General features: G+C 42.2%; 1 protein-coding gene across 3 annotated transcripts in view; it reads left to right on the plus strand.

Annotated features, from left to right (window-relative positions):
* The window catches only part of shf (Src homology 2 domain containing F), an 84,374-nt gene that overhangs the window by 53,569 nt on the left and 6,521 nt on the right, over window positions 1-24,284 (plus strand). The window contains exons 3-6 of one of the 3 annotated variants that reach the window (XM_028401221.1): window positions 7,268-7,486; window positions 8,284-8,382; window positions 21,834-22,008; window positions 22,163-22,282. In XM_028401221.1, the coding sequence (XP_028257022.1) occupies window positions 7,268-7,486; window positions 8,284-8,382; window positions 21,834-22,008; window positions 22,163-22,282 (613 nt within the window). Of the gene's footprint in view, window positions 1-7,267; window positions 7,487-8,283; window positions 8,383-16,381; window positions 16,529-21,833; window positions 22,009-22,162; window positions 22,283-24,284 lie in introns of all 3 variants that reach the window. The other 2 variants (XM_028401220.1, XM_028401222.1) reach the window with 2 other exon arrangements.

A 24,284-nucleotide genomic window follows, 5' to 3' on the forward strand; every position in this document is an offset into this window, starting at 1 on the left:
TCTGCATTGTTGTGCTACAGGGGAAGATTATCGGATTATCACACCATGAAAAAAAAGTCAAATACAGTGAAAAGACTCTAAGTATAAGATTCTTCTCACTCTCACTAATAAGCTGCCTTCAGTATTAAAGGCTGTATGTTCGTGGGCTTCGAGGTTTGAGATGATCCAAACCCCAGGATAGCATTCATATAATAAGGTAGAGTTGGAAGTGAGAAACGAGTCCCACATCCTACTTTTGTGGTAATTTTTTTGTGATTGCTGTGACATCAGCTTCATGCATGTACAACCTCTGTCTGACCCCTGCCTGTAGTAGAGGTTTTTGCTCTCTAGTCATAAATAGGATTTCTCTGTTGCATGTCATCTCCTTCTCTATTCTGTTCTCTTTCCAACAGAGAAGACCAGAATGAGCAGTTGTGACATCCCCTCAGGGAATGTGATCTGGTTGAAGGTTGAGGCTGCAAGGTGGTGGGAGGGCAAGTGGGTCTTTGCTGACTGTTGCTGGAGGCCTATCACCATTAATGGGCTATTGACCCCCAATTGGGTAGAAGCATGAGGGAGGCATTCATCATAGCTACATCCAAGTGTCATCAGAGTGCCCCTGTCCCCCTCTTCCATGACCACCCAAGCAGATCAGGGCATCACTGACTCCTTCTCTTGTCTTTCCTGTCCTGTTTATTTCTCCTCTTTCCGTTTTCCTTCACAGAACCAATCCCATTCCTATGCTTTCTTCTTCTTTCACCAGCCATACACAGTCTGAACTCTGGGTGCACCCTCCTCTAATCCATCGCCAGTCTTATTTCAGATGAGGAACAATAGCAACAGAACCAGCACAGCTCAGAGCTACAGCCGGCAGAAAAATTGCTCTTCTCCCACAAGGCTGTGAGACACTCTGCATCCAATGGTCTTAGCCAAGCAGCCTGTCACTGCATCACATTAAGTCCTCCTCACAATGCATTGAGAAAAGATTCTAGCTTCTGTGTGTTTGACTGTGCTCCAAATGGAATTTCTATTACTGCAGTGCAGCTCACAGCAACAGCAAATGACTAATCGGATCTGTACTTGCTGTCAGTGTGTCAGGTTGCTGATCTACCGACTTGGCTTTTGTTTGTTCACCGAGGAGCTGCGTGAGGGCTGTTCTGTGATTCATGAAGGTAGACGGGAACTTTTCCAAGCTGCTGTCCTCATTCATCTCCAATTAATGTGCTTCCACCTCAGTCCTAATGAGCTGTAATGGCAGTTTTTGCAGAGGATCAATGCCGTCCTCCATGCAGTGACCGTGAGGTCTTCTACTGAGTAAAGTGTTACTTCACCAAACTGTAGTGTTTTGTTCTATCAAGTCAGGAGCATTCCAACACTTTGGTCCAGAATAAGATATCTCAGCACCTATAGATGGACTTTTTCTTGAGGTTAACATTGTGAATTATCTTCATGACTACAGAATGAATTGCCCTAAAACAACTACAGCGACATATCGCAGCATCTACTAAATGGACATGTCTGACTGTACGGTCATTCATGGTCCTCAGGCGTTACCAGACTGGCATTCACATTTTTATCTCACCGACCATTAGATGGACTGCTCTGACAGTCAAGGACAAGTGTTGATTTGTAAAGCTTTTCTGATGTAGTCTACTACACTTTGATTTGTTAATACTGAACCTCCAGTTTTTCTCATCTCCACTGAGCCTTCAAGTGATGTATGTTCATTAGCTGCAGGATATTTAGAGCCCCCAACTGCTGTGCATATTTATTATTCTTGCCACTCTCTCCCTCAGCCTGTGTTTCCCACTTTCGTTTCCCATCACTCTCCTCCACTTCCTCTCACTTTGTTTATTTCTCCCTCTGTGACAAACTTGCATCACCTGCCTGTCTCTAATTTTCAATATTTCCCCTCCCGCTCTCTTTTCTGTTCACCCGCTGTCACTCTTTGTCTTTTCCTTTTTTTTTGATATGTCCCCACTGTCTCCCTTCACCGCTCCCCTCTCTTCCTCTCTGTTACTTTGTCTGGCTTACTTCCGTCATTGCCCGCCTCTGTCTTGTTTTCTGCTTTGTGTACGGTATGTTGTCTCTTTAGGCTTACTGTCTGCTCTAGTAAAGGAATGAACACACATGCATGTCAGTATGTTGTTGAAGGCACTCTCCAGCTTCTATTCCCTCAGGCCAACCGAGGAAGCAACACATTTACCCACACACAAGTGAATGCACCATCTTGAGGATATTATATGTGCTTGCTACACAGTTCTCTTACATTTCTGTTTTTGATATTCTGTTTTTATATTTTGTCCATAGACAAATAAATTGTACTTGTGTGGCTTGTTGGAAATATCATTTAGATATATTTTATTTCCTCAGAAAGGCAACCCAGCTCTGTGGATCTGCCTAGTAAGTGCCTCTTACTATGTGTCATTTGTCTGTCAGGAAGTACAGCTTCTGGCTGAAAGAGAAAGGCATTTTCAAGTAAGACTCAACTAAAAATAGTGTAGCAAGACCCAAAATAATCGCTTCCCTGGGCCAAGCATGAACAGAGTAGGTCTGCAATTTGCCTTCGAGGCTTCACATAAATGTGTGTGTTTGTGTGAGAGAGGGACAGACAGAGGCTTCAGTGTGTACAGGCCACAAGCTTGGCACAGCATGAGCCAGGAGGAAAAAGGAGACAGAACAAACGGCATGGCGTTTGTGTTCTGTCTGTAAGAAGCTGATGGAGTCGCAGCAGCACACAGACACACAGCCTCACCGCAGAATGACAAACCTGTCAATTTACAAAAAAGACAGAAAACAAAGCATGGAGCATGACTGGAAAAATTCAAAGCTCATTAATTTCAGACATTGTGAGCTTTGATTCTAATTATCAAATGAAGTTGTGCTGGCTGTATAAAGCCATAGAGAAGACACACACATGCCGATTTTTTTCCTTTTGTTTTTGCTGCTATTATTCCTTCAACACACTTTGAGATATGACAATAAAATCAAAATTAGGGTACGATGTGAACACAAAGCAGATGGGGTTGTTTTGTCTTTGGCTTATCGCAGCTATTCTCCCAGACGTCTGTGGGGAGCAGTCAGCGGCGAGAGCCTCCTCTCAGCTCAGCTCACTAAGCGGAATGACACTCAACAGTGGGCCGCTATGGGTCAAGGAGCCAACACCTTCACTTGTCAGCTAGCTCCCTGACTGACACACAATACCTGTGGGTGGCCCCTGATAAAGGACAAATCCCTGGCTGCCACTGCTGGCTCACCCTTGGTCGCTCTTCACAGACCAGAGCAATCAAACAGAATAAAATTAAAGTCTGGCTGCCACAGCGCCTCGCCCCTGTGGCAGTGTTAATCAAGTCTTTGCCACCGACAGACTGCAGATATACAAAAATACATTGACAAATTATTTTAGTATTTAATATTGTGATATTTCTTCACTGTCAGCAGAAATTAACCTTTTAAGACAGACAAGTGATAATGATTTCTTTAAGCGTGCTTTAGTTGGTGTAGCAGGCAGAGCAAATGTTTAGGCTCTTTGTATTCTCTCTCTATTGTTTTCCAGAGGTGTAAAGTCAATCACGTTTAATCCTTCTCTAGTGCACAAGAGAAGCTCTCAATCAAATCTAGATACCCCTGTGCCCCTGCATCGCTTCACAGTGGCACATTCTCCCCTACTCTGTAGGAGTAGGCGTGTGGCAGTCAATCAGGGAGACAGATAAATGTGTTTTTCCTTACATATCAGAAGCTGTAGCCTTACAATAAAACCACAGTTGCGCAGTTGTTTGCTACTTTCGTTTAATCTATTTACTGTCTGGCAATAATGGAAATTGAAGGCAACTAAGACGGGAGTGGTCTGGATGATGACCTGCTCTGTCCTTTATGTGCAGCAGGATGTGGCTGCCAGGTTGGTTGCAGTTAATGTTTTTTGATTTAATCCAGAGCTCTCTGCCTGCCTGTGCCCTGCCACGATAATATGCCCAGAGGGCTCCTCCTATAGTCAGTAGCACAGGGGCTTCCCTGGATTTTATTGCAAGAAATACATCTCTCTTTCTCTCACTCTCTCTCTCTCTCTCTCTCTCTCTGCATTTAGAATTAATCTCTTTAGTTCATGAACCACATAAGGAAAATGATAACAAAGGCTCTGTCTGTCACCTGTTCTGAAGCTTCACAAGTCTTCTCACCGTTTCACATTATATTATGTCACACAGTATCCATGTCTTTTCCTTTTAGGGATAAATGTTTCTTAGCTCAAGTGCAGCTGTTTGATACTTAGCTGTATGCTCTGCTGCACCCCCACAGATGTTGTTTTACTGGCACTAAACAGATGGTTGTGGTCAGTGAAGCTGATGCCACAACATGGCTGTTGAATTCCCGTTGATGGTAGCACGCTTTATATTTATGTTAAGTTTAGTTGCTTCTTAAAATAGGGCTCAGACATGTGGAACAGACTCATCTATTGATTTTTTTATTCCTTCTGATCGCTGAATAAAGTGTAAACAGAAAATCAGATTTTGCAAGCTGAATATAAGGGACACAAAAAGTGCAGCATCTGGACAGGATGTCTGACATCCGGGGGAGGGGAGGCTGAGGTACACATCAAGGGAGGGTGTGGTGCTTGACCTCTGACCCTAAACAGAGGTCAAAGACAGAAAATGGACTGCAGCTGTGTGTTACAACATGCAACCCCACTGTCATGTCAATCACTGTAATTTGTCTAAAGTGCCCCCACCCAGTTTGCCAAGCATGCCTCAACAAGAGTAGACAGAAAGAACAAGGAGCAGGAAAGAACCGAGGAAAGGAGCGAGGAAGGATAAATGAATATGAAGTACAAAGAGAGGAGGGGGAGGAGCTTAACATGGCTTCTATCTCCATACACAAGGCCGCTCTCTAGGAAGCTAGCAAGGGCGTCTCAATCCACTGCAGCAGTTTATCGAAGGCAACGTGTCTCCAATTAAAGGGTTCTTTCCAAAAGATTTACCCACCGCCCCACCAGCAGTACCCACATCTTCTCCTCCTTTCATTTTCCCCCTCTGGCAGCTTCCTTTTGCTTCTTTCACCCTCTTCTAGAGCTATTTGTTCATCTGCAGGGGAGGTAGGAGCTAATCATGCCAAGATCTCATAATGCCAAGTCTTTTAACTGCTAAGATCAAAGGGTGCAAGTTTGCCTAATGCGGGATTATGTTAAGATATAGGACCTGGCAGCCTCACCTCACTCCACCACCACCAGCGGCGGGTAGCTCCATTAGGCTCAACGCATTGCTCATTTTTCCGCAAGAGCTCCCTTGGGCTAAGAGGCAATTATGCAGTAGTGTGGCATAATATTTCATTCTCTTCACATTGCATTGCTCTATGGTGGAGCTGGGCGCTAACAGCTTCATGCAGCCCAGGAGGAAGGGTGCAGGCTGCTAACAACTTCATGTGAGTAAGAGAATTGGAGGGGGAGGGAGAGGGGGAGGGTGGGGGTTTCTCAAGGGCACGATGCTTCATTAGCAGTCAGGTCTTTTTCACCTTCATACACAGAGAGGAAAAGGGTATGCATGCATCTTAGTTTTGGTCAGGGCACGTTAAATACCGATTCATAACGTGAATGAAAAAAATAAAACATAAATACATACACAGGAGTCATGATTCCGATCATTGAATGCATTTCTGAAATATGTATATTTAGGGATGATATTTAGGTTTTAACTATGCTGTTTTACTTCTCAGGAATGTGTGCCCTCTTTGAAGTGTTTGAGAGATGCCTGGCTGCTGGTGTGCAAGTGTAAATATCTCATACTGCAGCCAGGCAACCTTCAAGGCAGTGTGTATTTTATTGATGATTTTTTTATGTACACAGGAGAAACCAGATAAGCCAGAGATCTGGAAATGTTCCAGAAGCTGTTTACAGGTGCGTGTTCAGGAAAGCGATACAAAAGTTCAGAACGTGCGGGTCTTTTCTGCACCGTGTGAAGATTGCACAAGATGAAACACCATCTACCCCTGCTGCATTTGTTTTTACCCCACCACCATGATAGAAAAAAAAAATCCCTTCCACGATAAGAGGCGAGTAGATTTTTTTTGTCCAGCGACTTTCTCTTCTGGCTCTGCAAGTCCTCCCACTCTTGGGATGAGTGACACATGCTGCAAAGTAGCAGCTTCTGAGCGGTTGCCCTTCAAGCTGTTGAATAAAATGTATAAATACATTTTTCTGTTCATGAGAAATTGTAAGTTAAGTTTTTGTGGAAGATTTCTGAGGTCAAAAAATCTTGGATGATATAAGGAAATTAGTCATGTGCCCAGGAAACCCCACTAACTTGATTCATAATGGATTGTTTGTAAGCCAAGAATGAATTTGTGCATTATATTAAACAATATTTTTTTTTTTACAAAAGCATGAAAATAATCATGTGACAAGTGTCTGCACTCTGTTTGTTTGAAAGAGATGTTGAATAAGGAAAGGAAAGTGGTGCTTTCCTTTCACCTCTGTTCTGACAGTGCAGACATGTGCAGCCTGGGGCGAAGCTGTTCACTACTGCTCTGAGACGTTGCCATGTATGCTCACGGTTGATACACTGTGTGCTTTTGCAGGTGCTCAGCCTCTTCTTTTCCTCATATTTCAACTCCCCCTCGCTTCCCTTTTCTGCCATCACAGCAACAGCAAACTGTCACCATCATTCACTACATAATAGCTATAAGAGGCCCCTGCAGTTAGATTCATTCGTCACTATGTACAATTTTGCTTCCTGACTATTGCTGATGGTGGATTTACACTTAAAATATATGCCAAAGCATCCAGTATACTTTTCTGTTGTTGACCGTCCTCTGTACCTGTCATCACAGCATCTGTGCCATCTGTATGTCATCTTTCATACAAGCAGGCTGGTATTTTGCATCCAGGCTACTGTTCGATTGAGATGCATTTAGCTTCTGTGTAAGGAACAAATTGTGCACCACTGGGCAACACACTTTCACATTACTTCTCCTTATTGAACGTAGTCCATTTATGTCCACAAATTGTTCATTAGACTTACAGCTGCTTTTCGTAGAACAAACACAATTCCATCTTCAGCCTGATGTTATTTGTGCCCTTCAGCCTGCAAGCCTAATTTATTGCTTACAACATGAGGCTATTTTGTCTTCTTGTCCAATTAGCTTTCATTCGTCATACTGCTACATAAGAAATGTCATGTCAGGCCTGGATGTGGGGCTTGTGGCTTTGTTTGCCCCTACAGTCATAACTTTATAGTTGTCATCTATAAAGTTTTATGTCAGAACCGTAGCATTAACGATCGTTCTCCTCTCATTTTTTTAGAGATCAGGTCTGGTGGGCGAGCTCCTAAGGAAGGACCTGTGAGGCAGCTGCCCCTGTATGACACTCCGTACGAGCCAGCTGAGAATGGTGGAGACTCAGACCCCGAGCGCCTGCGCTGTCCGAGAGAAAGCCGATTGCCCCAGGATGATGAGCGACCCCCTGAGGAGTACGACCAGCCCTGGGAGTGGAAGAAGGAGAGGATTTCCAAAGCCTTTGCAGGTACGACAGGCAGGGTCAGTGTGGGTGGCTTACAATAAACATCACTTTGATAAATGTAACACAGGGAAGTAGTTAGAATCAGTAAGTTACTGCAGAGAATATTAAGAAGAAATAAATCAAATTCCATTTTATTGTTTTTATTAAAAATGCAGTCTGTCAACTCTACCTGTTGCACACTGTTGTTCATGTGGAAAGCTCAGGCAGCGAGTCAGACTATGTTCAGTTCTACTGTAGCTGTACTGACCAATGGAAGCAAGGATTGCCTGGTGTAAATGTCAAGCTTTTAACACAATTAAATTTGAACCTGTTCTCTTTTGCTTTACTAACGCAGGAGTCTGTTTTTCCATCTCTAACACATTTGATTATGGCTCTGTCAGGTCATGAGCGTTCTGCTGTTGCTGCTTTAAACTCTTTTTCCCCCTCTCTTCTATTCATACACCCACTCCATTCATTTTGCAGGTGTCCAGGCTACTGTTTGCTGTTTTGATCCAGCTCCTGTCTGTTTAAACTAAGTTGCTTCTTTAGGGGTTGGGGGAGCATGACGGGTTTGTGCAGGTGCATGTAGGTGCAGGTAGTCTCTGTGGTTTGAGAGCTTCAGCATGGCTAACACAGCCATAACATCAAACAGGGCTGTTCCTGGAAAGACTACGGCTTTGGATTATAAATATGCACCCCAAATTTGAAAAGAATGCCAAGTCTTTTAACTTATTTAAGAACAGAACGTTAGCAGTTCTTGCCTCTATTTTTCATCACCCCTTTTGTCTTTTATATTGTTTTCTTTTTTTATCCTTGAACAGCTCTGCTTTGTTATGACTGCATTAGCTACGAGGGCTCTGTAAGTGGCACTGGATCAGGTCCCCACAGAAGAAAGGACTCCACTTCTAAATCCCTCACAGGTACCATTGGAGACGGGGCTGGGGAGTGTCTCGTTCTTTATTTATACACTCTTCTTTAAGCTTTGACAATAATGCCTGAACCTGGGGTTCTTTCTTTTCACAAAAATGTGATTAACCGTTGCTATTACAGGCACATTTTACAGGTTATTATTGGTTTTTATTATTTGGTCCTCAATGTCACTGTCACACAAAAACCTTTGAAAAGGCTGCTGATTCAAACAACATTATTAAGATCCTACCTGATTGCACAGTGCTTGAAGCAGGCTTGACCAACCATTCAACAGACCCATGAAGTGCAGTCAGTGCTTTCACACATGCTGGTACTCAGAGGAAGGGTTGATGGGGTTATGGCTGTACAGTTTGAAGTGAGTGAAACCATGTTTACTTCTCCTGTGGTGACAAGAATAATTAACAGTGCAGTTAGAAAAACACTGACAAGCTTTCTACATGGAGTGCAGGAAAGTGGATCACACTGTGCAGCTCTGTGAACAAGCTCACACTGTGGATCTTAATAAAAAGACACAAACCCAACAGCCAAGAGTAACCGCTGAGTAGTTTAGTTGATTGATAGAAAATGAATCTGAAATTATGTTGATGACCGTTTTAGGTAGAAATATCACAGATTGTAGCCTTTTAGGCCCAATGAAATGTTCAAGTGCTACTTATTTTCACATATTTGCATGTAATATTTTTTAAAAAGAAAAAAAAAAACCTGATGATTGGCTAGCTGGCCTGAAAATGAGTTGTAGGATGAGGATTTCTCCATTGTATTGTAGGACTCTTCCTACTCTACTCTGAAATTCATCAATAATACATACACAGCTAGTAATTATTCTCATCAGAAGCTGCCATATATGTGATATAAAACCACAAATACATTAACAAACATCATATTTAGATTTTATGAGGTCTTTGACCTCAGTAAGCTTTAGAAAATGTGACCAAATCTGTGAACAAGTCTATTGAAGAGAAGATCAGTGTGAATGTGTCACTTGTAAACCATCAGTTTGTTAATTAAACACAGCTGAATGATAACATTAAAAATATGGATGGCCTGAAGGCTCATTGCAGTAAAGCTTTCTTGAAAGAGTAATTGAGCTTCGTAGAATGGTAATTTAAAACTCAGAGCGAGAAGGAATATAAAAAAAACATGCACACACACATTTTTGTAATTTACTTTTTACATGTTTATTATTTCTTTTTTTAATTTATTCTTTAATTTCCCTCCAGTGTGCTTTCAAATCACAGGCCCATTGCATTTCCATAAAGTGGTTACAATATAGAGGAGGCATTAGTTTCTTACAGAGCAGTGCTGTTAATGGGTTTTAAAATGGACTCACTGGGGACTAGTTGAGAGGTCTGAAGGTTGGATAACAAACTTTTTAGCCAATAAAAGCAATGTACACACTAAAAATGTACATGTTTCAGCTTTGTTTTAATATCTTAACATTAATTCCAAATCCCTCCAGCCACATCTTGAATATAATTTTGATACAATATTTTGGAAATCCATATTTTGAATGAACAAGCTCAAGTAAATCAAATGCACACGCTTACACACCTTTTAAACTGGAATGTGTTAACATCATTGTCCAGAATCACCTGTGGTAGCACAAAGAGTTTCGTCTCTATACTTATTCATGTCTCTTCTGTTTTCCCAATTTTTGTCACTTAATTCCTGTGTCCTGTTTACCTCTGTGTGCTCCAGGCACGGAGGTCCTCCTAGGAGTCACGCTGCTCTGCCTCTGCCAGTGATTAGTTAAATAAGAGATGCTGCATTTTTAATTACTTTCCTTCTCCCACTCATTATTTTTCTGTCAAGCAGCACTCACAAGAGTTTGTTTATGGTGCTATTTACTAACACATCCCTCTTTCAACTCCCCTCTGTACACACAGCGCCCCTCCTTTGATAATAATTAATTTAATGTCTATTGGATGTCACAGTGTTGGCAGGGAATTGAAGAGAAGAGTCCTTAAGTTGTCTTTCAAAGAAGAAAGCTGCAGTCTAAGATAAACTTTGATTTATGGTACGTCTCCATTCTGTGTTATGTTTAATTCAGGCAGAAATAATTCTTCACTATTTGAAAGACGTCTCTGGGACAAGCCTTGTCAACACAGGCTTGTTGCTTTCACAGGTGTCAGTGCAGAGTGGTCTTGGATCCAGACATCAATGGGCTTAGAGAAAGTTTCCCACCTTTCAAGGTTTGAGCTTGTGTTGCTGCACCCAAAGCTCTGATCTTTAAAACCAGCTTACCTCTGGTGTCAGAGTTATGCACCACTTCAGTTTCTTTACCGGTCATGCCCGTTTAGAGTTACTCTGGTCCCAAGTTTTACATTTTACTACATCAGTCATTGTATCAGCTACAGATGTGTGCTTGATCCTGGATGATCAGATGTTTCCAGCTGACAGTGGATGAGCATCAGGGTGCATGTTTACTGTTGGCTTGTTGTTCATAGACATTGTTTTTTTGTTTTGTTTTTTCGCAAAATAGTGGGAGCCACAATAAACTTGTATTTTGTAATTTACTGACTTTAGTTAAACCTCTAACAGATTATTAATCCCCTCACTAAAGCATTCATTTAGAATTGTTTTAACATTTAATGCCTTGTGTACCCACAAAAAGGATGATTTTAATACCACAAACAAAAGTATAAATGAAAATGTGTTTAAACTACCTAATGAGAAAAAAGACACTAAAATATTTCCCAAATCACTCTTTGTAAATACTCTCTGATTGCCTTCCACAGTTGTTCTGTGCAGTCTGTTTGATTGTTTCAGTCGCTGAGGACAGCATGTTGTGATTTGTTTGTCTGTGTGATAGTGCTCATGTTCTGCTCCCTTCAGGGCTCCATTGTGGTGATGTTGCATCTCCAGATGTCAGCAATTAAGTATGAACATGATCATGTTGCAGTTTTAGGCATTTTTTTAAGCCTCTCAGTGGGCAGATGGTGTGTTATAAAGTCTAAGTGTAGCTTCGTGTTTGTTTGAAGAGTTTTTAAGCTATGGGCCTGTAGTTGCAGAAGCACTGCGTGCCAGGCTAATATCAATGATTAATGATATTCTAATCTAAATAGAAATTCCGAAGTACTTTCCTGCACACATCAAAATCTGCCCTGTTTATATTGCAACAATTATATGGGAAATGAAAGTGTCTCCAAACAAAGTATTAGCAGATAATGAAAAAAGATGCACAACCTGAAGTGTTTTTAAAAAAAAAATCAGAATAAGTAAGTGCTGCCTACACCCTCCCACCATGGAATAACATGATAATACAATCTGTATAAAAGACTATTTGTCTTCATTATTGGCAGGGGACAGAGAGAGCAGACGAATTCTTCTTGCTACAGCCCTTTTTCCTCAGCTGTCCCTATCACTGCCTGCATGCTCGCCTCTTCACAACACTTGCTCTGGTGTTATTATTCACTGTTGGACTATCTCCTGACAGGTATGCAATGGAATGTAAATTCCCTGCCTTGTTAGGGTGTTGGAAGGCTGTGTACTTGCGGTTTGGTTAATCACTCATCCTCGCTACCCACCCAGCCCCCACTTCACCCTTCAGACAGAACACACACACTCGCCACAACCTTTTTCTTTCCTCACCCCCTGCGGCTGCTGAGTAGGTGATGGATGAGTCTGGAGGTGTAGAGTGAGGAAGATGTATTAGAATCTGACCATATATAAGGGACCTGCATGTGAGGTCAAGGGACGGTGTGCTCATGTGTCCATCAGCCTGTATGTTTTGGCTGTGGTTAGGGTATGCTCAGTCACACACCCAGACGTGGACATTGCCGCCATCGGAAATCAGAGCCTTGTCACAGCAGGAATGAAATCGAGAGCCATTGTCACCTAATCTCCTTGCCCTCTGTTACCTGCTGGTGGCTCCTGGCCAGGGGGGAACCATGCATTAAACACGGTAGATCAGAGACAGCACTGTCGTTCACCCCCTTAGGTCCTGGGGAGCTTTATGGTTTTTTAATGAATCTTCATGGATTTAACGACCCTGAAATCTGAGACTCAAGTCTAATGTCCTAAAATAAATAATTGATTCAGTTACAGACTTTCATTGGTGACTTGCACCAGCAGTGTTGTAGGTGCCATTGTTCTGTTTCTCTCCGCTTGGCTGATCCGATTTCTCCCAACGCTGTCTGTCACTCCGCTCTTCTGTCTCGTCCTCCTGGCCTCTGCTGCAACACCCGGCTGATAACCTTTCTGACAGCCCTCTTTCATGAGCCTCAAATATGTCCTGCCGTCTTCCACAGAGCGCTGCCATGGGTCTTATCTTCACTCACACACATTGGCCACACACAACAGCACTGTAAACCTCCCTCACAAAGTATAACGACGGCGCTCTGCCAAAAAGACCCCCTGGAAGCTCCTGCTGGCCAGATGTCAGTAACCCATCTCTCCCATATCTCTATATGGGGAAAAAAAGACTTTGGCATCATCTCATCTCCATTAGCCGTTTTCTGGGCAACATTCCTTTTGAATACAAGTGCACTGACTTTCAAAACAGATTTCTGCTTTGAAAGAAAGCCCAACTGTATAATGTGACAGATACAGTATGCAGAGAATTATGAGGTGACATTTCAGTTCCCCTGGAGCATTGCACAGTTGTTATCTATAATGATTTGAGTGCCGATGGAACAAACATGTCTTCAGAAGAGGCTGGTTTTGTGTTGCGAGCTTCTGCTCATAACATGCAGCATAAACATCACAATCTTCCAGCTTGTTTTGAATATGCATGCAATTAGCCAACCAAATTAAGCAGAACTAAATTAAATGGCATTGGTGGAAAACAAGCATAGCTGGTGATTTATGGTGCTACACTGTTTACAGTGATGAAGTGCCACTGGCTAATGAAAAGCCCTGGTAAACAAATACCTGGCTTTAAAAATAGATCAGCTGCAAGGAGAACAAACGGAAAGCAAATCAAAGATAAAATGGAGACCCTCATCTGCTCAGGTATTCCGGCTGGATGAACCGCACTGTCAACATAGCTGTGAAACAAATAATAGACCACACATCCAAGCAAGCCGGACATGGCTGCACTCAAACAGATTTTCAGATTTAAATTACACTTTTGTGCAGTTTGCTTGAGCGACAGGTGCTTTGTCGTTTTAGAATCGTTAATAGGCTGCATTCCTGTGTCAACAGGAGGCGATGTGTGCCAGTATGGATCGAGGATTATGCAGATGAGAAATGGCATATTGATCCAAATGCAATTAGATTAGATGACAAAGAAGGCTGGTGGTGGTCTTTCAGAAACAGGATTATTTCTGCATTTCTTTTCATTCAAAATGTCACAACTCTAGTCCACAGGCGTTGTCTTGTGTAAAATACATATACAAAACATGATGCAAGAATTTTAAAATTCTTTAAGCATTATATTTAACTGTAAAATATGTATTACAAAGATTTGATGACGATGAAGCAAATTCCTAACAATGTCAATTGCAGTGTAATGAGCCTTAAGCTTGATGTGTGAATCAGCTCTAATGTGTGTAACCTGAATTTGACTTTGTCATTGAATTTGAAGGAAAGCTACAAGGTGTAAGAGATGCTCTCATCGATGCATGGCATCTGGAGTAAGTGACGGCCTTGGGCCTAGCAATACTTTTAAATGTGTTACAAAGCGAGGCACCCACCTGGCTGTTGAGTCAGTTTTTCTTAATTTTCACGCTGTTAAATGCTATTATTCTGCTGTGCAACCAAGCGAGGCTGAGCCACGCTCGCCCAAATCATCGCCGCGTCCCCACAGTGAGGCTGCAGAGTGCAGGCAGCCTTCTGCTCCCCAAACAATTACACGCTAATCTGCAATGTGAAATGAGTATTAGGCTTTTAATCTCATAGGAAGAGAGTCCCCTACTTCACCCCAAAGTAGAGGAAGTTATATTATCTTGCAGAGTTTTTGACCTTCTGTCTGCATTTCACCAACGTCCTACACCTCTCCCATCTGGATAGACAGCAAAACGTCTTCCTTCCAGCCACCTTCTCTAGATTAGCCCCCTGACACCGCGGGCCCAGCTATTTAATTGCTTGTCGGGTTGAATATTCTCCAGTTTCCCCCTTCATCTGGCTCACAGATATTGCGTCTCATTAGCATGTCGTGTACCACCATCATGCTGTAATTCCTTGCAGGGTGGAAGACAGACAAGTCCATAACATCATGTTCACCCTCCTACTCAAAACCAGCCTGTATACCAGCATGTAACACACAATCAGGGCTCATGCAGGAGGTGTTTTACCCACAACACACAATTTGTTCTTATTTTGCACCAAATGATTTGACAACTACCACACAAGGAAACATAAACATATAAGAAAATGACATAAATATATAAAACAAATCTAGAGTATTATGTAGATGACTGTTATGATTGTAGGTCTTACACAACAACGTGTATCACTCATGGGGGCTTGTATCTGGGAGTGGACCTCAGCTGCCATAGCTGTAATTTTTGGGCATGGGAATCAGAGTATTTGTAATTGCACAACACCTGCCCTAATATTTAGGGGTTAACAAACACCCAGGCTCCAGCAATCATCATTCTATGATCACATCAGTGGCTGATTTACATCAACAAATCTATTCTCCTGCTTTTCCTGAGTGAAGTTAGGCTGTCATCGCCCTTGCCTCACGGATGTGAAGGATGATGTGCAGTATAGTTGTCATGTTGATGATTTCAGAACACTTCGACAGATAGAAGTGTCAACTACCGCTGTGGGAGTTTCTTGCCAATGTCACACCGTACTTTTTCCTCAGCTTATTCACTCAATACATTTAAATCTGATAGGGGGTCACAGATAGGATAACTTTTGTTTATGCGTTTTTTCCACTTCCGCTCTTGTAGGAGTTTAAAAGAAGAGTCATTAGTTTAGATGCATCTGTACCAACTGCCAAAAGTAGCTCTAATGAATGATTGTAGATAGATCTCCAGTACCATGGACAGTGACATTAGTTTGTCCTTAATAGCATCATGACTTGTGCTGAAAAAACTGATGTAAGATCTTACAATTATATAAGCAGACATAACTCAACCTCCAGAGGAACATGTATAGGCACTTTCTAAAGCTATTACTGCTAAACTGCATTTATTTATGAGTCTTGGCTTCCAATGCTGGCTTTTTCTTGGACAAAGAAAAAACTTTGCCTTCTTTATCTTTATCTCATTTATTGAATAGCCTCATTTAACAACTGGCCATACATTGGAAACAGATGTTGTTGCTGCAGTAGTGCTCAATTTAGTTTGGTAATATCCTGGATACGAGGCATACATTACTTAAAGGGGCAAAGCCTGGGCAGTGTCCATTGCCTAGATGGAGTATTTTGAGGTGCATTTCACCAAAAGATATTGTCAGCAATGTGGATATCCTAATATGTATGCCAGATGTTTAGGATTAACTGCAGAATGCACTGTATGCTGCTGTACCACGTTTGTGAATGTCTGCAGCTTACTTTGTGGAAGCTGTATTGTTTATATCTGTATCTATAGAGCACAGAATTGCTTGGCATTACAGAATCTGGCATCACTTTGTATTGCCATCTTTTTTCTTCTCTCTTTTTGTGCGCCTCCTGACCCCTTTGTGTAAGAAGTTATTCAAGCTGAGTCCAAAGGTGGATCCACAGATTAAGAGGGCCAGAAGTTTCATAGAAAGTTTCATTTAGCTACATTTGAGTCTATCATCAAATCGTATCTCTCTTGTCATTTCCAGGCTATTTAACTTGACCCAAGTTGGAAACTGTAAAATGCAGGACTAACTTACTTCTCTTCCAGTTCTATTGTTTCCCTCTCTTTCTAGTCAACAGCTGTTGCTGATTTTTGGATCTCAGTATAAACCAGCTCCCCTCCACAAAGCTGGTATCTCTAATCTACAGTATTACTCACATATCCCTTCTACCTTTTCTCTCCCCCCTGTTGTCTGTCATTACTTTCCTTTTCTTGTTCCTTTCTGCCTCTTGTTGCTGTTCCTTCGTCTCTCCTCTGATGAAACTTGCAGTAGAGATTAAAGTGATCAAGGACCTACCATGGCCTCCTCCTGTTGGCCAACTCAACACCAGCTCTCCCCTGGTGGAGGAGCTAGAGTCTCCTTCTCAGACAGCTCAGCCCTCGCCAGGACAGACGAGCTGTGACCAGCACCACAATGGTGGGTGTTGGTGTTCACATTGTCCACCATCTTAACCCATCCATTACCCTGCCAACCCCTAAATCCACATCTGTTTGTCCATCCATCCATACCTTCATTCATTACCCCATCCACCCCACCATCCATTTGTCTGATTTGGTTTTAACAGCATGGTGTGTGTTTATTATTTAAGTGACACGTAGCATGTATGTATTTTTTTTTTAATAGTTGTCCTGAATATTTTGGGAGGGGAAAATCTATTCAGGCATTTATAACTTTAAAAGCATAGCATCAATTCGAGCAGGGACTGAATGATTATGTTTGTCCGAATTTTCTCAGTCAATAATGACTTTAGTGTAAGAGTTCACTTCTTTGAGGACCACTGAATAACATGACTATAGGTATTAGCTCAGTAATGACTGTACTTTTCCATCTGGATTACATGTGGCAGAAAATCACTAACTCTTGTGCAGGTTTTAAGCTGAAGGCTCGTTAGTTTTAATTGTGCTGAACTGCCTTCTGCATGCATAATTGCCATTCGCTGTGACCCCCATTTCCTCTTGTCAACATACTCATAACCATCCCAGATGTCCCTCTGGCCTGTTGTTCTCTGCAAGTGGTGTATGAGAATTAAAAAAAAAATCAGACTCATTTCAGGCGACGTCAGTTCTTGGCCTGATTTGCCGTCATACCTGATGCAATGGGCAAGTAATTCATCTGTTTTCCAAGAGAACTATTAGTTGATTTTTAAAGCCCTGCACACAGAGTCACACTCTTGCTGCTGTAATTATCCAGGGAAAAGACGGACATGTAGCAGAACTAATGCCAGGAATGGGATTTCCCCTGGCAGAGTGGGAAGACTTAGAGTGAGGCCATGTAAGAGGACACCACTGTGCGCTGTAGGCGAGGACAGGGCAAGGAGTTGATTTATGTCCATAAATCCATGGGAAAGGTTCTGGTTCCCTCCATGATGTGAGCGGGTTTAAGATTGGCGTCCAGCTGTAAAGTGATCCTCTGCCTGTGTAGCCAGTACGGCCCCACTCTACATCTTTGGGGTCAAAGGTCCATGTGGCAGACACATGGGGGTTGATGTCCTCCACAGCCCTTGTGAATACAGTTACAATGCACTCTCTTGACCTCAACATACATAGAGACCCTCAGTCACACACCCAGACATTAGTCATCCGTGGGTTACTTACATACTCAGACTGACTCAGTGTAAAGTATCTGTGTGTCCCTATAAAGGCAAACTGGGTTTATTTTGACATAGAGCAGAAAGAGGAACTTTATCAGCAGAAAGACTTCGTTTTTTGACACAGATTAACTGTGCACACTTTGAAAAGTTTCCTTTACCTTCTTCCTCTAATCTAAGGAGAGTTAAATAAAAAGAACTAATTATATGATGTCAATATGCAATTTGAAATTATCCTGTTGCATTTGGGAAGATCATTCCTTTTGTCTTGGTAAACCTAATTAGAGTTTGATTTCAAAGTCTATATGAAAGAAGAGAGAGTATCTTATCGATGTTGAAAACAGCTTTAGAGATCCAGCAGCAGTGGGGCCCTAAAATGTATTAAGAAACCATCCAATAAATCATTATTTGAGTTTTAGTTGCACATAATTAATACCAACATAAAAGTCAGTGTTTTTTTTTTTTTTTAAATCCACCGCTCTGTTGTATCAGACCATGCTGAGCACTACTTACAGTGCTTTATAATGAGATGCAGACCTGTTAATCATTTCACATGTCCTAGTTGGAAAACTCAATTTTCACCTCACAATACAGCAGTCAATGGCACACTAAGCCCCTCAGACTAGTCATCCTTTCTGATAGGAGTATCATTAGTAAATGAGAATTAATTAGCCAGCTTAATTAGAGACATTTCCGCAGGAGTGTGTGTAGAGATGGGAGCAGAGTAGTTGCTTGTCAGTGATGAATGTTAATACATTTTTGGTGTATTTGTTTCTAATATTGTGTCTATTTTCCATATTTCCATACTCTGTGGCCACTATAGGGCACAGTATTGCATTATCTTGTTTTCTGCTGAGCTCTGCTCTGCTGTATTACTGTAAATTGCAGTACTTTATCTTGTGGACTGTTTGCAGTGTAATCATGGAAATGTCCTTTTGACATTTATGTTTACCCGTGTCCCAGCCAATCACGTCACAGTACGCTCTCCCTCCCCCTCGTCCTCTGTGCTTTATATTATTTTTATAGCGCTCTCTAAAGGAAGCTTTGGCTCTGAAGGGGACAAGTCTTTCAGCCATCAGTCACCATCTGACTGACAGTTCAATCTGATAAGCAGATTCCATTTGCTGTGCTTTACAAGCAACAATACTGATAACACACACACACACAGATGCCCCTGCACATTTCTGTACGTGTCTTCATGTGTTTATGTGTAGACACGAGTGCGTGTTTGGATGTGTTTTCCCTCTCACGTCCCTTTTAAGCTGCCTCTCAGGGTTTTTGTTCTCCTGTGGGCCAATCGCCCTGTCAATCTCCTGTCGGCCATGTCTCAGACCATGTGCTCAGGAGAATGAAAGGGGAATTGGTTTGCCTCGCTCCTGCTGATATTCAGCCTTGAAACATAACTCCACAATAGTTTAAAGCTGGTGAGGCAGTGGGCAAAAGTCCATTCACACTGGAGCAAATAAAATAATAGCCTTCTTTTATGTTGAAGGCTCTTTCTTTGGAGTAATACTCTTCTTGTAGAACTTTGCTTGCAGAACAGTCTCAGCTCTTGACAGGAAAGGTTGACTGGGTGAGCTCCCCTGAGAATAGCCACTCAACCCTTTATTGGTTGGTGGACAAAAAACTGTGTAATCAAGGTCAAATGAAGTACTGATTGTTGGATATAAAAAAAAAGGAGAATCAGTGAGTGCAGGGGGAGCACAGAGAAAAAGTAAAGAGCTGAGGTCATGGAGATCTTAAGTGGGTTGTAGATAATAGAGATGGACTGTGGGAAATGCTGGCAAAGATGGCAACATTTTTTAAAACAGTAGCAGGTAGCTTTTTTACCATCTTGTGTGGAAAAAAATACAATTGCTTATGGATATAAAATAGAAGGAGTTAGTTTATTGGCTTTATTGTAGTATGAGACAGAATCAATAACTGTGAGCCTGCCTTACAACCATCAGAGATATCAGATCTAATCTGTGATTGCTCTGTCTCTCTGTTTCTTGTGGAGACATTCCTCCACAGTCCATTTTCCACTATCAGTTTCTATCCCTGACAAGCAGGCGAGTTCAGAGGAAAAAAGCAAGTTAGAGAGATGGGGCCAGAGTATGTGAGATGGAAAGATCAAAAGAGAATGTGATGAAGAGAAAAAAGGAGAGGGCTGGACGTATGCAAACAGGAAGAGAGAAATCGAAAGTAGAGGAGGGAGATGTCTTCGTGTTGTGATCTGTCAGCGTTGACAGGGGCTGAGTGGAGCAAACATGCATCTCCTGTGTCCCCTTGGTCAGTTTCCATGGAAACGCTATTTCTCACCCTTACACATATACTGTATGTTCATCTGGCTCACATTGTATTCCCAGCAGCCTGCATGTGATTCAGAATGTTTGAAAGAGAAGTAATAATGTCTTTTATGTGCACTTTCATGCAGTACAAGAGCATCATCTGACTGCTTAGAGTCCAAGCATCCGATCTTGAGGAAGTGGAGCTGAGGCTCGTGCTCTTTCATAGGTCTGAGGTTAGCCCCACAGTTTATCTAGCTGTCATGCAGCCGTACAATTTGGCTGTCATTTTAAGTCTTGGCCGTGGACATTTTTTACGAAGAGAAGTTCAGAGGCCAAGATAACAATCTGAGTCACTTTGAATAATCATTTCCGTGAGTTTATGTTTAGGTAAATGCATCACTGAGCTTGAGGCCAGCGAGTTCAATCTGAAGTTGTCTGTGGAGGTTAAGGGGAGCCCCTGGTGGTCAGAAGTGCAACCACAGCAGGGTCTCTCATTGTTCAAACACACTGTATGTATTCCCACATAGACCCACATAATTTTTCGTTATACTTTGCTATACTATACTATATGCTATATACTATATGAGCTCACAGCTGTAAAGTGTAATACAATCTTCTGACTGGAATGCAAAAGCCCAGACACATGTAAGTCCATCTTCATCGACATGTTGTTAGCATCACAGTGCATGCCTGTCTGTACTGAGTCTGACATGTTCAGTCTGGGTAATTAAACATTAGATGCAAGACTGGCCATTACACAGAGCTGCAAAGATGAACACTGTCTACTGGAGTTTCATACTACATTAACCCCTTCACCAGAGGCTCAGATTTGATATGTTGATCTTAAGCCTTAAAGCAGCCAATGGTCTACAGCTAAAGCTTGTCATATGGTTGATGTGGAAAGCCACCCCTCTGTTATTGCTTGTGAAGCGTGTCAGTGGCTCTAAATAGTTTTTTTTCTCAAAGCCAGGGGTGTTTTGACATCAATTATAGTGATGGATGACTGAGGAAAATAGCTAAAACACACACACACACACACACACACACACACACCGATGTCCACTACTCCAGTCTGAACTGTACAGCCTTTCATTTTTTCAGCCTCTGTAGCCCTTTTACCACAAATGCATGTTCTCTTTCATTTGTCCTCACAAATATCATCTTCACTTTTGTTCTCATGTTAGCATTTGGAAATACACATAAAGGCCTTTCTGTTTGTTGATTGGCTGAGTCGACTGACAGTGACCTCCAGCAGTCGTCCTGAGCACAGACCATGTCTAACCCACACATACCATCAAACACTTCCTTGTGAGGTTGCCAAGAGGAGCTTGTCATGTCCACAGTTGACCGTGAGAGTTTGAAAGGGCTGTTCAATGTTTAACTTGCACAACTTGTGCGTGGGATCTGTGCTTGTTTGCACATTTGTGTGTACTTAAAAGAGTGTACACACTCACACTACTGTAGCATACACAGGTGTATTTACAGACACATGTGGTCATTGGAACGCTCTGGAGGAAGTTTGTGTGTGTGTGTGTTTCCTCTGAGTAGAATGTGTACACAGTGGGGAAGGATTGATTTATACCTCTTCCACTGTGTGTACATGTCCTTCAATTGGAGTTGCACTGTGTGTGTGTGTAAAAGGACAACCTGAAGAGGGGTTCTTGCACTCTGCATTGATCTAGTTTAACAGGATGTCACACCAATTTGTTGTAACCTTCACAAATTCATACTTCCTATGAAGCACATCAGCTTTTTTTAAGTGACTGATTCTGATCTTTGGGAAAAGAGTATATTAGGGGTGCACAGTTTCATTAAATTATTATCATTTCCTTCAATGTAAAAGTTGTTTTGTCCTTTATTACAGTTCAGTTTGATGGCGTGGAGAAATCTCGAATGTCGCCCACCAAGGAGGGAAAAGCTCGCCCACTGCAGCGCCATTCCAGTGGCTGTCTGGTCAACACTAAAATGACTTCTGTGGACCACTGCAGCTCCTCTCTTGGGGAGCGCATTGACCCCACCATGCCCCTGGAAAGCCAGTTGTGAGTGGGATATTAATGTATCTATGTTATGACAGCATTTTATTTCAAACTCCAGTTTGTTGCTTTGGTTTTGTTTTTGTTCTTGAGCAGCTCACACCCTTTGTTGAGTGGTCATGTTTCTTTTTCCCACCATCTCTCCTGTTGTTCACTGTAGTTGGTACCATGGAGCCATCAGCCGAACAGATGCAGAATCTCTGCTCAGGCTGTGTAAGGAGGCCAGCTACCTTGTGAGAAACAGTGAGACCAGCAAGAACGACTACTCTCTCTCCCTTAAGTAAGAAATTGTTGCGTACTTTATTTCTGTGGTTTGTACACTGAACACATAGAAACAAGTGTAATAGCTGCTGCTCATACTTACTAGTGTACACACACTGTGCAAGTCTAACATGTAGGGGTCCATGTGCACCTGTGTCCCATTAGTCTGCTGACTCTGCCTTTTCTTTATGGTAATGATGTTCACCTTTCAGACCTCTGTCTCTCTCCAACTATACATCCTGCCCATGCCTTGTTCTACACCTCCCCTTGGATACAGCCCTGGCTCCTTGATTTGCTGATGTGCCCACAACTTGGTTAATGGTGCCCTTTTGTCAGTGACCTTTGACCCCTGTCGCATCCAGCAGAGGGTTCAAAAGAGTCACTCTGATTAGTTTAGTCTAGGCTGACATTTGGAAGAGGTTACCTTAGCGTCAAGGCCTGCAGTGCAGTCACGTCCTATTCCTTTGACGGGTGTGTGCAGATTTGGTGGGTTTGTTTTGTATTTTCCCTACCAGGTGTCAAGTCCAGGTGCCATGGCAACAGGGTCAGAAACACAACCGGCAATTTGTAACTGTCTGCAAGCTTTCAAAAGCCTACTGTGGTTAATTAGGTTCAGCTATCAGCTGTTCTATCTTAGCATCACTGTTGACAAATGCTCTTTTCACATTTACTCTACACACTGTACATTTTACATTAAAGGGAGGACTTTACCACATGACATTTAGAAAAATCTCCACAACCGCATGATGACCTTCAGATGAAATTAAACTGTAATACGCAGAGAGACATTGATTAGCCTTTGTTATTAACGTGGAGCTCATCTTGCTGGAGGCTTAGATGCCATTGAAGGAAATATAATTCTGTTCGCTGCTTATCTCATTGTTTTAATGCAACTTAATGCTACTGTAGCTGACTGCCTGTCTGACTGTGACTGCTGACAACCTCCTTAAACCTGCGTTCTACCTGCAAACCACAGAGATTAAATGCACGTTTGACTACTTGCTAAACCACCCAAACTGCTTTGAATACAGATTTGAACTCATATGACCACACTCCAAAAACAACATAATTATAATGGTCTTCTTTCTTATTTTAATCCCTTTCAGTGAACATAAAACACTAGCAAAAAAGTGGCAGTGTCTGCTCAGGTCACTGGAATCAACCAGTCAGGGAAGAAGCCTAGTTATGGTCTTATTGCACTAGTTCACATGATGTCTCAATAACTACAATAAATGGCTGCACTATTTGAGCAAATGATAGGACGAACTGCTGTTTTACTGGTGGGCAACATTTGTTCTTTTCTGAAGGCTGCTTTTTTAGAATCCAAAAGTTGTTAGATGTCTTCTGCAACACCCATAATAACTGTTTGCCACACATTAAGAGGAGGAATAGAAGAGTAAGCCCATTCTGATGGGACTGTTACTGTTCGTCCAGTGAAGTTGTTTATTGCATTCCAGTGAGCACTGTAGTATGAGGTGCCTTCTAAGCAGCTGAGATCCTTCCCCTTCCCTTCTCTGCTCTGATCCCAGTCAGCCTTAAACTTTGCCTTGAGCAGGCTGGGATTTAGGGCTGCCTTAAGGAGCACACACATGGTTTGCTTATACCTTGGGCAGGTTGTGGTTTCCCTTTATTATTCCACACCCTTATGGTTGAGGAGGCTGGCTTTGAAGATCATGGATGTTTATGGTGTAAAGAATATAAAGTGTCAGAGTAATAGACTAAATTGCTGCACACCATTTGGGTTTGTTTTTCTGTTTTGGTTTGGTGAAATTTTAATAAGAGCAAATTATAAATTGCTCATTGTTTGCTCGCACAATAGCTGCAGAGAGACACCTGCAGCGGAAAAAATGGGCATGGTGTGTGTGTGTGTGTGTGGTTTTATAGATATTTGCCTCTGGGTTTCACAGAGCATCATCTAATGTCCCGCACATCAGTCATATTAAGCCTAGAATGTGATCAGTGGGCTGATTTTGTGGAAATGACAGGTGCCACTACACTGCAGGCAGAAGTGACTCTGGGTT

Source organism: Parambassis ranga, chromosome 3 (assembly GCF_900634625.1).
Source record: "Parambassis ranga chromosome 3, fParRan2.1, whole genome shotgun sequence".
In the NCBI taxonomy this organism is placed as follows: domain Eukaryota; kingdom Metazoa; phylum Chordata; class Actinopteri; family Ambassidae; genus Parambassis; species Parambassis ranga.